Raw genomic sequence first — 13906 nt, forward strand, 5'->3', positions numbered from 1 at the left:
TCTGTTAAGTACAGGGTTGTGCTTTGCTAGATTGGGAGCAGCAGCTATGATTGAGCCTTTAAAGCTTTTAAAGGTGTCAATTTGCTTGGAAATGCTAGAAAGTAAGTGCAGTGGATATACCAAATCCAACGACTAGTTTCTTGGCTTTGGCTGTTATTTTTTTTTAGCTTCTTTTACGCTCACATTTTTATCATGCATAATATGTGCAGCAAGGACAAAAAAAACAAAAACCCCACAACCCTCTGATTCCACCATTAATTAGGTATGCTATTGCTCTGCAGTGGTAAAGTGTCTGTGCTAACAGTATAAAAAAGGTTAGTGAGGCCTTTTATTATAAAAACAACTTTGAGAGAGTTTTGTTGTTTCATTTGACCTTTAAGGTGCTCTTTAAGGAGCTCTTTAGTATTTGACTGGTGGCGGGCACCATGTTACAAATTCAGCTCTCTTTGGACCTTCTCACTGGAAGGCATGTGATGATGGAACACCGACAAAGGTGTACTCTACATCATAGGTCCTGGCAGTGACAGCGCCCATTAATGACACTTTTTTACCCTGCTCACTGCTCAGTTGTACTAATAGAACAGCACATCAAGCAAGGCTGTAAATAAAAGTTATCACCTAATAGGCGGGCACTGAAGTGGAACGTACAGGAGCTGAGGCATAGAGGCCTTATTACCGCTCATCAGCAATTATAAACAGGATAAAGTGTCCAGGACTTGCACTGACACAGCAAAGGCTAATAGAGGCTGGGAGATGATAATGTACCAAGATAGCATGATGGATGTTGATGGAATTTTACTGTCTGGTTTTGCTGCCTATTTCTGATATCAATTGTATTATCTCCTCCATATTTCCATATCTTTTTTTTGGAGGGGAGGCAAAATGTGAAAGGATGCTATGCATTTAGTACACTGCACCCCATGGATTGCATTTAAAAGATTTGAGATTACTATCGTTATGGTTACTATACATTAAAAATAACTAAGATTGGCAAAGTGTCTATCGTAGGTCCCCCTGCACCCTAGGATTTTCTTTTCTTTTTTTGTACTTCTGCAAATCTTGTTGATAGCACCTCCTTGGTTCTCAGGAACCCAGTTTGGGTACAATCCTGTCAGTGCTCACGAGTTCAGCTTACTATTAGAGGAAATGATAGTGTCTACACAAGTGCATAGTGCCTTCCTCGCACCATTAAGCAACCACAGCCAACCAAACTATGTTTCACTATTTAAATTAGTTCTTTGTAGAACTCCATCTGCTGTGTGAGCATGCATGTGCATCTCTTAACATACAGAGCTTACAGTAACTCAAATTGGAATTGCATCTTGTCTGGTTCAGAAAGGGGCAGGTTAGAATTCTTTCCAATATTCCCGCACTAGTGTAACATCTCAGAAAATGAAATTGAACTGCAGCCATGTTTCTGGGGGTGCATGGGTCCCACCACTGTATTTCATTATATTTATGGATCACTTCCTATAAAACAGCTTGCAGTGATTTAACTCTAAAAAACAATTACATATATAAAAAGTAAAACAATTTCATATATAAAATATTGACATATATAAATGACATATGATGACATATCAGCAAATATGCTTTTACAAATACTTTGGGTGATATTCAACTTCTTACTCATATTAGATCTATTGAAATTAATGAATATGACTTGGTCATTTCCATTACTGCCCTGGGTGGTGATCACCTATTATCTTGCCTCCTGCACTGCAGCAGATGATTTCTAAATCATTTTACTCTGTACTTTTGTATTAGGTATTCTCTTCAGTTCTACAATAGTTGTGTACAACACTTTTTGTATGCTTAATTTTTAATCATCATGTCATGGTTGGTATATCATTGATTTACCAGTTATAAAGCTGTTTCTCTGGGGTAGTTTAAGTCAATGGCTGAATATTAGAGATTTCTCTTAGTCAGCAGCAGAGACTTTCTTCGGAATAATTTGTTGTTGAGGACTGGATAAAATCCTAAATTGGCTGTTTCTATGCAAACCAAGTTTTCTGTTTCAGCCTTTCTCATTGCAGAAATAATTCAAAATAAGGTTAAGTATAATAAGTGTTTTATTTTTAAAAGCAATTTTCAAATTCTCTTATTGTAAAAGGGCTATTTTAAATGTATTTTTTAAAAAACACAAATGGAAGCTAGAAATGGAATGTGTGTACAATCTCTTCTACACAGCTATAGCTGGGAAATAAGCAATAACTTCTTAAAAACTGTTGTCTTATGTTTTTAGTTTCTAGCAGCTACAAGCAAATGCAGATTTCAAAGGCTATGAATTCGCCTTTGAAATACACATCACATACCTTGCAAAGAAAGATTTTGGTTCCACAGTTCCAAGTTTGTAGCAATTAAGACTCAAGGCAAAATATTGTTTGTGTAATAAATTGTGTATACATGAAAATTGAAGTAGCGCTTGTTCTGAATAAATTTCTTCAGTGGGCCAAGCAGATTCCTCTAACCAAAAGACTGTTGCCTATTTCTTAAAACCATGAGCTGTCTACAGACATTTTCATATGGAAAAGTATAGATTCTGGTGTTTGTTCTTTGTCTTCTCTCATTCCTCAGCAAACCACCTGATCAAGTCATTGTTTGTTCATGGCCCAGCACTCTCACTGTCGCTTCTTGCTTCTGGTTTCCTGTGTCTTTTCCTTCCTTTATTTTTCTTCTTCCATCCCTTCTTCCCTCTACAACCAGCGCCTAATGTGCAGAATTCTTGATGGATTTCATTTTGATAGCTTAAGTTCCTTTTTTAAATAGTCGGAGGAACTGTGGCAGTGATGTTTGAAGGCTCATTAGTTATTGCCCTTACTGATGTTTGCACAGTAGTTGGGATCATAAATGTCAATCTCTCAGGCTATGATAGGTCTTTTTTTAAAAAAAAAAAAAAACACCTCCCTTGAGCGCCATGCCTCAAATACTGTCATCATGCCAGAGATTAATCTAAGGAGTCCTTTCTTGAGAAGCAAGTAGAGATTGAGGAGTTTTTTCTCCCTTGATACTTTCTATCTTTTTCTCTCTTCCTTCCTGTTTACATATTCCCTTGTTCATCTTCCCCATTCTTATCTCTGTTGAGGAAAACAATTCTCTGAAACATCAGGGAAGTGCCACAATTGCTGTTAGGGAAGCTATGTGTGTGCATGTTGTAAACTGTACTGTGTCAGGAGATTAAGAGATTGAAATTCAGCACTGACAAGTCCTGACACAATTCATTTCAGAATTATGAGACGAGAACATTGAATAATAAAGGCATGAACAGTGACCGTAAGGAACAAATGTAACTTACAGCCAGAGACAAAACAGTTTTTAAGGCAAGTCCTCTGCTTCAAGACTGCATTAGAAATTTTGATCTTCTGAGTGACTTAATTTCTCCTTTTTCCAATATTGCAGAGTATCTACAATTAGAAGAATCTGCATCCTTAGAAACTGTACACTAGTGAAATCCTTCTTTTCACTTGTGTTGTGGCAGCAGTACACTGTGGTAAAGGCCACCCTTCCTTTCTCTCTTCCCACCCCCTGTTCTCCAGTGAGATCTCACCAGATACCTCAGCATAGTGTTACCCCAACCTGGCCTCATGGTTTGGATATCACAACTCAGACTCTGGCTTGTATCTAGGCAGCTGAGGAGGGCATGGAGAGAGAACTTTTAGCAATGTGCAGCAACATGCTGCGCTTTTCCATTTCAACCTTAGTTTGTTTTTAACTACGGTCTAATGTCATGAGTGAACCAGGCCAGAATCGACATTAGTTTAAGCATGTCATTTGGGGCATGGGGCTACATAACAAAGAAGCAGAGGTGAGTGACAGTTGTAGAAATTCAACTTTTCTATGTTCATGCCTGTCTTGATTAAAAAGTATTTTGCTTTGTATGGAAAGTGAGGATAGGTGGATAGATTCTCACAGTGTGACATAATCTTTGGACACTGGTTTGTCCACTACCTATTCTGTTTGTTGTTGTTCCTTCCTGGGCATGGGAGCCCATTTCATGAACACAATACAAGCCCCAGCTTTCCTCTGTGTCTTGACCACTGAAGTCAGCCTCCTTGGCACGGGGTGAATGAGCACAGAACTCTGTCTTGCGCTTACAGCCCCCCCCCCCAAAAAAAAAACCTGTATTGTAACCAGCCTCATTACTTGCTTTCTAACCATGAAGAGTGGGGTGGGATCTTGGGATCTCCTTGTATGGAAATTCGCTTCCATTAGTATCAATGGCCAGGTGAGAGGCAAATGGCATACCTGTTTGTGTTTGTTCACATTTAGGAGTGTTTGAGCACATGTTATATATGTGTTACTTTCAAAATGAAGGTGCCGCAAGACATTGGACACTAGCAGCAATTCTTTGGTAAAAGAATCATATTATTTATGTGTTCTTTGAGAAATAGAAAAGTGAAATATAAATTTATTTAAGAAATGAGATAAATGTAGGCATACCCCAATTATACTAGGTGCCTGTTGTTGTTGTTGTTGTTGTTGTTGTTGTTGTTGTTGTTGTTGTTGTTGTTGTTGTTATACCCTGCCTTTCTCCCTAGCAGGGACTCAAGACAGCTTACAGCTAAAAATAAGAACAATTAAAAATGTAAAAAAAATAATCATAGAAACAATTAAACATTGATAGTGTGTATATATTATATATAATCTATTAATATTAGTCAACTCTGGCTTACAATGAAAAGATCCACCAGAGTGCTGTTGCTTTAAGCAGCTTAATTAACCATTATCTATTTATAAAATATTTCCAATGAACACATTAACATATTCTGAAGCCTCTACTGCTGTGACTTGGAAAGACAGTAGGCCCATTCCCTCTTAGTCTTTTGCCATCTCCAGATGTCCCGCTCCACTTCCCATTCTTTCAAGATACCTGGATGGGAGAGTAAAGGAACATTTCTCTCAGCATCATTGCTGTTCATCATATCATAAGCAGCTGGACTAAAGATTCCACACTAGGAGAATGGGGAGTATGGCACTTTCATCTGTTTCCCCTTTATGATAACCCAGAAGATGCAGGGAGCCTGTATGGGGCAATTGCTTAGTAACTCAGGCAGCAAGTTTAAAACTTTCCCATCACGCCACACACTCTGTCTCTACATGCTATTATGTAAGATGTTTGTTGTAGTAACCAAATTGCTTTATCAGGTGTATCCAGAGACCTAAAATCTTACTGAACTATTCTCACAGAGCTTTAGGCATGCAACACATTGAATAGTTAATGTTACATATAATCTCAAAGTCTAGGGCTGAATATGCCATTCTGCTTTTAAAAATACTATTGGATGATAGCCTTATGTTAGCCCTCTCGTGGTTTGAAATGCAGAACGGGGAAGTGCTGGCTTATCTAGTTAATGCATAACCTTTCACTTGCACTACGTTATTAGAAATATTTAGAAATTTAAGTTGCAGTTAGTTTGTACACTTGATTTTGATCAAAATGTAATATACTACACATAGAAAGAGAGAGAGAGTAGAGTAGATTAAATACAATGGCCTGCTTTGCACGTAATAAGCCAGAGTGAATGAAACTATGGTAAGGGGAGAGAGACTTCGTGCTGGCCACCAGGCAGTGGCCTTTTCCACCTGCCTTTCCCACCCTCTGGCCCTAGGAGCCTTCACAGGGAAGCTTCAGAGGAAGAACAGTGAGGGAAGAGAGGAACCTTTGGAACAGAGTTGTTGCCATATGCATTATGTGCATGTGTCTTTTAATAAACTGAATGAATAGAGTGGAAGAATATGAGTCATGGGGGTGGGGAGTGTGTGTGTATGAATTAAACAGTGCTTAGTTTATTTTATTGGTTGCTATTTCGTTAATGTTGTTAATACTGTTTTATGGATTATGAATTCTGTAGTACTTTGTGAATCCTATGATATGACTTTTGTTGTAATTGTGCCGTTGCCTATTTTTGTTGTTGTTTTGTTAATAGTTTTTTATAGACTGTAGTTGTTTTACTGATGATTTATAATTGTTTTACTAAAGATTTGTTAATTATGCTACATGATTTATGTTGTATTTGTGATGTTCTGTTCTGTTATTGCTATTTATTGTTTGTAAGCCGCTTTGTGATTCATGTGAATAAAAAGCAGCATAGAAATATAATAAATCACATGAAGAATGCTAATACACAGTACGCAAATCACACCATATGACACCCTCCTCACTTTGCCTTGCAGTGTAGAAAACATCCCAAGCGCTGGCTTAACATTGTATGTAAACAGGCATTCGTAGTTTGTTTTTTTCCAAGCACACCATGAGAAAAAGCAATGATGAAACCATGGGTCACACATAATACTAAATCAGCATTCTTATTTCTTTCCTCCCTGCATGACAAAGTGGGGCAGGCAGGCGTAATTTGAGCAACGTGTTCGATCCTGGTAAACTATAGTTTAACTATGGCTTACTATTACAAGCAAACGAGGCCATTATATAGATTCCAGCTGGGCAGTCTAATCACTTGACACATCTTTTGAAGTGGATTGTAGGTTTGAAAATGCCTCTTTCCACACTGTGGCATTCTGAATGTTATGGGCATTAAATGTGTTAGCTTCCCTCTTCCTGTAGGTGGCTTACCTGAAGTACCTTTCAATTTACAGCTTTGTAAAGCAATGTATTTTCCTATCTCCACTCCTTCTCAATAACATTAGTTTTCCGGGAGAGCAAAAATTACAAATAAGGTTATTAAAATATGTAGTACCTTGACTGGCTTTAAAGAGAGATCCTCAGAGGATTTTGGATCTGTAGCGGTAGGTACATGTTGTGTTTAGTTTATCTTGTCTGTGTATAATCATTTACATTTAAATTGTTGTTCTTGTAGAGAGAGGGAGGCACAGTACGGTGCTTTCATTCAATTGTTTTTTCTTCAGAAGCAGAATTGGTTTGTATATAGTCATGACAGTGGGGAGGCTGAAGATGTATAGGAAAATCTACAAATGAAATGAAAAGCAAGGCTGGTAGTTGCCTAGGCTGGTGTTTTCTCTCCATGTGTCATCACAAAGTCAGAGCCACAACCAATTGAGAGTAAGAGTACGCCAACTCATTTTGTATTTGGTTTTGTAAACCAGGAAGGGGCCTTGTGGGGAACAAAGCTAATAGCATCTTTACCTGGTGCCTGTTTTGACTACTAATTGGGTTTATATATATGCAAGGGGATAAAAAGAAACACACAGTTTGCAAGCGATGCTATATGCACATCATTAATTCGTGACTAAAGTAAAGGCCTCACGGAAGAAAAGCTAACACTGTGCTCCAATGTTTCTCATAAAACAACAGATTCACAGTCGGAGAACGAGGCGTCTCCTGAGAAGCGGCCACGATTATTGGAGGACAGTCATGACAGGCCTGAAGAAATTAGCCGTTCTAAACAGAAGAGCAGACGCAGGTGTTTCCAGTGCCAAACAAAACTCGAGCTGGTACAGCAGGAACTGGGATCATGTCGCTGTGGTAAGGACTCTTACAAACTGCCCCACCCCACACTTGTATGTCGGGGGAATCTGGGTCATGTTGTTGTGATGCAGCTTGTACCGGTGTAGAGAAAAAATAATGAAATCTGTACGGTATTGGAAGTGGCTGCAACCTTACAAAAAGTCAAGACTCTTAAATCCCTTCACAAGTATACTAAAGCTTTGTACTCCATGTGTGAAGAGGTAGGTTATAAAGGTCAATTATACATCCAAGTAAAGATATATCAGTTTGTTGGATTTTCCTTCTGGGCAGTAGCTCCGTGTTTCTGCTTTTGTGCCAACAAATGCATCATTCATCTGATATTAAAGGCATGGGTCAATTCTAGTGACTCCTCACACATGGGAGAGTCCCAGTGTCTAGACTTGAGCTTCCATTCTTGTAAAGGTTTCTCTGCTCACTGCAATGTGAAGAACAGCTGTGTTTGAATTCAGGGATCTGTACATGGTACCTTGAGGGGTCATGCGCAGATAGTTCTTTATTGGAGGAGGGAGGATCAAACGCAGTGATTCATCAGGAAACCAAGGGATCCTTTGCAACATAGCAGCAATTATAGTAATTGCTTATGAGGCACCTTGAACTACATAACAGAGAAATACTCCAGTTCTTTTTTTTTCAATAGCAATGTACACCCTGTCTCCAGATGTCAATACTCTGTTAGAGGAACCAAATTTGTTGCTGTGTATTCAGAGTAATCTGTGCATTCGCCTAATATTATTCTTTCATGATGTGCATTAGGTATGAATTAAATGGCCAAACTGTCTGTACAGTTATAACTAAGGGTTTTTACATATGTCTAGTTAAATCAACAGAATAAAGCAGGCCATCACTGCAGAACATTTAGTGCATACAAGCTTGTGATTTAAACATTTTTCTTGGGCTTTCTCAGTAAAATGCAAGCTAAATGATGAGAACTGCCGTCATTATAACATGTCTCTGTACATTCTGTTTGCCAAGCATGATGTTTGCACTAGATGCTATTCTATTATTGCTTCTGTCACAGTTTGAATGAAGGAGCTTGTTAGTGTCTCTCTGAAGAATATACTCACAGATATAAAAAAAAATCTATTTATTTTCTTCTTCAAACTCTCTAAGTTTTAATTGAAGAAGTAACTTTTTTGTTTCATATCACACTGGAAACAACATGCTGACCTTTTAACTTCTCTTGGTCTGTGGGTGTGTTATATATAAAAATATAAATAGAAATTACAGATATTGAGTGTTTGTATCACACTTTAGTAGAAAGCATTTTCCTTCTCTTTAAGCAGAGTCATTATGTGCTAACTAAAATGCACCATAAAGACTTAAAGATACTATTTTTAACAGCCTGCTTCTGGTCTTCCAGTAATATCTTCAAATCCAAATACTTATGGGTTTATATGTTCAATCCAGCATAGTTTTCTTTTTCTAGGCAGTGTTGTCCTTTGAGGTTCCTTTGCAGGCACCTAGTATCCTCACTGGATATGTTCCTGTTTCATTTAAAGTTCATAAACTTAATTACAGTTACATTTGCAGAAAAGTCCACTTGAAAACATGCAAATAAATTCAGAGAGTGACAAACCAAAGAACCCCCATCCTGTTCTCTGTGTGCAAGTTGCATTCTTTTCCAAAGTAAGAGTTCCTTGATGGCCTTTTTGAGCTCCCAAATGTTTGTTGATGCATTCAGAGATGAGAATAGAAGATGCTAATTTGCAGCTTAGTCAGCATGTTAACCACAGGGTGCTTAGCAGACCCATTTCCAGACCTATTAACTGCACTACCATAATATTTTAATAACACAACACTTTGTAAATTATCTACTTTAGAAAATACACAGCAGAATACACAGCAGGAAAGCTTGATAAATATGGATTTTGGAAGGGCACATGAAGCATGGATAGGGCAGTGGAGATTATAATTATTAGGCTATATCTGAAGTGGGCATGTCAGGGACAGCTATAAGCCAGGCCGGTGCTTATGTTGAAACTACCTTGACATGTTTGCAACTATTACATTTTAAGTTCCTCAAGCAGGGATGGGCCATGTAGTAGCTTAATCTGTACTACCACATTCATGGCCTGACAAATATTATTCCTGCTGCTTCTCCCCTCTGCCTCTCCCTCCCGGTAAACAACAGCACCCTGCCTGCTGGGAAGCTAACAGAGTGGCTCCACCCCACCCAGGAATCAGCCTCTTGTTTAGTGTGATGTCCATAACTCCGTGCCAAAGAAAAAGCACTTCCTGTGCCTGAATAGGCTGAGCTCGAATCCTGGCAAAACAGAGCCACGGTGGTTGAATGGTTCCCATGTCTGAAATATGGGTCAACTGCTGGCCCTGGATAGGGTTGCACTGCCCTCAAGGAGCAGGTATGCAGTCTGGATCCAGCTTTTTCACTGGAGGCCCAGGTATCCTCAATGGCTAGGAGCATCTATTACCAGCTACACCTGATACAACAGCTGTGACCATTACAGGACCAGGAGAACTCAAGCACGGGTGACTTTAAGTTTGGATTACTTCAATGCTCTTTCTGTGAGTCTTCCCTTGCTGTTTGGCCCAGAAACTAAGCATATAGCACTTCTGCTCAGAGGTCTGCACTGGTTCCTGATTTGGTACCAGGCCAAGTTCATTGTGTTACTATTGGTATTTAAAGCATAGCTGTCAACTATTCCCTTTTTAAAAGGGAAATTCCCTTATTCCGAATAGGATTCCTCGCAAGAAAAGGGGAAAGTTGACAGCTGTGATAAAGCCCTTAACAGCTTGGGACCAATTTACTTGTGAGATCACCTTACCCCATAAATGCCCACTCAGCCACTTAGATCTGTGGACCTGGCACTGTTGCAGGTGTCACATGATGCTCATTCCACAGTTGTAAGAAGTTGATCTTTTAATGTAGCAGCACATGTCCTTTGGAACTCCCTGCCTGTTGACATCACATAGGTGCCTTTGCTACACTAGTCTACATTACCTTGGACTTAGATGACGCTTGGGGTCCCTTCTCACTCAACAACTCTATATACGAAAACGTTTTAAGCAGGAAATGAAAACTTTGTTTAAGCTAGCCTATCCAGACATATATATGTTGATTTGTTTTAATCTTTCACTGTTAATTTTAATTCTCTTTAAAATGCTTTTAATTACTTGCTTTTTAATAGATAATTTTAATATTTTTTACAAACCGCTTTGAGGTTTTATTAGTCAAGCAGTATATACATTTTGTTAAATATAAATAAATAAATAAATAAAATGCTATATTGTTTGTTCAGTGCATTATAAATTCAATAAACAGTGTGCTGCCATTGGGGAGATTTTATGTGGTGGTTATGGCATATACAAACAATATTAGCAGAGTCCATGTAAGCAAAAAGCAAATCCCGGGAGCTGGCCCTCTGTTGTTAGCTGATTAAATTCTTTGGTATCTTTTCCATTGCAGTAAGTCCCAGACAATGGAGATACTGAAACAAATTACTGAGAACATTATTAAAGAATGTATAGACTATTTTAAAGATCTGATATTTTCACTATTAATATTTTCCAGCTTTGTCTAGTTGAGGATGCAAAGTTATATACAGAACAAAATTATAAGTAAAAAAAAACCCCTGAAAGGCTAACTGTGGAAGTGTTTAGAATAAGGGTCAGCTTGACCTTGTTGCTCCTCAATTTTTAAAACAATGTAGAGGCACCTTATGTCAGGTCTGCTGAGAAATTGCTAATTTTGATACTACAAGTGTTTCAAAATATCTCTCTGTGTATTGCTGCTTAAGAAGTTTGAAGGACAGATTCCATTTAGGAGTCATCAGTGTGGGGTTAATAAAACTTGTGACTTACCCGTTCTACTGGCAAGCTAGTACAAGCCAGAAAGATTGTTATTATTATAGTATTCTTTGGGAATACTACTCAGCTGCTGAAGAATGAATTTTATTTATCTTCTGTGGGTACAAGTTCTTTCTACATATATGTCATAGCTGGAAGGCAAAAAAAGGAAATTATCCATACCAATACAGATTAGGCCAACATTAATGAAGAATTTGTGGATTTCTGTATATTTCTGTAACTTTGAGCAACTATAGCAGCTGAATTTAAAATTTAAATAGCAGAAAATAGTAATAAACATTGAAACTCTAAATTACTGATTTCTGTGTCAAATAATAATAATAATAGGATTGTCTTTTTCGGATGTATAATTCTGATTTCTGGGGTTCTTAATTTCCACCACTTTATCAGGACACATTTTAGTTTTGTACCTGCTCCCCTCCACCACTCCAAAACATGGGGCTATACCTGTTGAAAATATTTTTAAAACTGAAAAGTTAATTTTTGGAAGGTATACCTTGATTTTGTTTGTTTGCATCTGTGCATATAGCAAAACAGATAGCTGGAACTTTGCACTTGTACATTTTTGCCTTTAAGTTTTTATTTCAGCTTTTATATTGTCAATTTTCATTAAGGAAAATGAGTAATACTTCCCCGACAGCAAAATATGGCAAGAATTAGTTCTTTCGAAAGGAGGCATTTCTACCTTCTTTATTTCCATTTTGTTTTTTAACTCTTCTCTAGGCATTATTGAATGTCAGTTATTATAGAAAGTTGATAACATATGATTAATCTGTTCTGTAAGTTTACCCATGTTTGTGTTATCAACACTGCTTAATAAATGGTCATTGTACCAATTTCCCATACATTAAAACTTCAGCATAATTATTACAGCCAATACAGTGGTACCTCGGGTTAAGTACTTAATTCGTTCCAGAGGTCTGTTCTTAACCTGAAGCACCACTTTAGCTAATGGGGCCTCCTTCTGCCACCGTGCTGCTGGAGCACGATTTCTGTTCCTATCCTGAAGCAAAGCTCTTAACCTGAAGCACTATTTCTGGGTTAGCAGAGTCTATAACCAGAAGCGTATGTAACCCGAGGTACCACTGTACCTGTTGCATTTCGTTTTCTTCTGACCTCACTTCTTTCAGTCCAAACCACCACCCCAGAAAATAGAATAGCCTCTTCATGCAGCTGACAAAAAAGGATCTTCGGCCATGAAAGCTCTTAATGATCTTTTATTCTTTATTTGTCAGGAGGCTCTTCATTGTGCTTGCTTCCTCTCTAGAGTATGTTAAATGACAGTGGCTGTGTTCAAACAGTCTCATCTGGGCTTAATAATTCTTATGTAAACTATTGTTAACAACTTCGCAAAAAGCCAAGATCTGGTTTAAGGTTGTGGCTCATTATGAAGTTAGTAGCCGTAGTTAACTGTTTCAGAGTAAACAGGAAGCTCTGGTTAATTAGGGACTTCCTGGTTTGATTGCTCACACTGAAAAAGGAGTGAAGAGGCTGCATACACAGGCAAAAGGCTTGTTCAAAACTCTCTTTATTAAGCCAAGCTATGTTTGTCTGAACAAGGCCACTATCTGCTATGCATGCACAAACAGCAGGGGCAAGATTCTCAGTAGTGGAAGCCCTGTGCAATGACTTGACTTGCACAATGGGGTCCCCCCCTCCTTAGTGCCCCCCCCCGTGCCCCCTGTGAAATTGGCTTGGGGAGTTCAGGAAAACCCCTAGAACAATGCATTCCGGGAAGAGTGAGGGGATCATTGCTTCTGGCAAACTGAAATGCTTCCCCTGACGGAACATTCACCTTAGCACAATGTTGTATTCCTTCCCAGGTTTCTCAGATATCTGGCCTTTATCCTTCCTGCCATGCTGTGAACTTTTAACTCTCAAAATAGTGTCTAAGAAGTGTTTACATTTATAGCATTGCATCTCTGTGTTAGAAGATTTGCTTTTGCTTCCAACTTCAGTGTTAAGTGTCACTTCACTTACTGCTCATCTCCTGGATTGCAAGAGTGCCTCAGGTGGCACGGGCAACAGGAGTTTATGGCACACTTTGAGAGGAGCAGGAGGACTTCCGATTCTTGGCTCTGATATCGTCAAGCCTGAACCACCAGCCCCTCTGCTGACATGCCAGCAGACTAAAGGAAAAACTGCCCCCAAGGCTCTGGTTGCTGCTTGAGTACTGTAGTGACTACTTAATTTATACTTGTAGTTGTCTAAATTTGTGACCCATGTCCCAAAAACTGTTAGTCCCTGTGATTTGTAATCTGTTCTAAGGAGTGCTGCTTTTAGATGTTTTCCTGGTATGCAACATGGTGACAATCCTAATAGATTTGGATCTCCAGAAATACAGAATGTAAGTACAGTGAACGCTCAGGTTGCGAACGTGATCTGTACGGGATGCACGTTCATAACCCACAGCAGCACGTCTGCGCATGTGCGGGTTGCAATTCTGCGCATGCGCAAAGCACAATTTAGAGCTTCTGCACATGCGCGACGGCCGAAACCCAGAAGTAACCCATTCCGGGTTTCGGCAGTCCACAACCGGAAAAAAACGCAACATGAAGCGTCTGTAACCCAAGGTATGACTGTACTCTAGAATCTACCTTGGCCTCTTCATGACCTTTAAAACACCATTTAGATTGC

General features: G+C 38.8%; 1 protein-coding gene across 1 annotated transcript in view; it reads left to right on the forward strand.

Moving 5' to 3' along the window:
• ZFAND3 (zinc finger AN1-type containing 3) overlaps positions 1-13906 on the forward strand; it is a 133919-nt gene that overhangs the window by 102755 nt on the left and 17258 nt on the right. The window contains exon 6 of the mRNA XM_081186498.1: positions 7271-7441. Within this exon, the coding sequence (XP_081042624.1) occupies positions 7271-7441 (171 nt within the window). The remainder of the gene's footprint in view (positions 1-7270; positions 7442-13906) is intronic.

The sequence above is a fragment of the Podarcis bocagei genome, assembly GCF_964188305.1.
Source record: "Podarcis bocagei genome assembly, chromosome: 3".
NCBI lineage: Eukaryota > Metazoa > Chordata > Lepidosauria > Squamata > Lacertidae > Podarcis > Podarcis bocagei.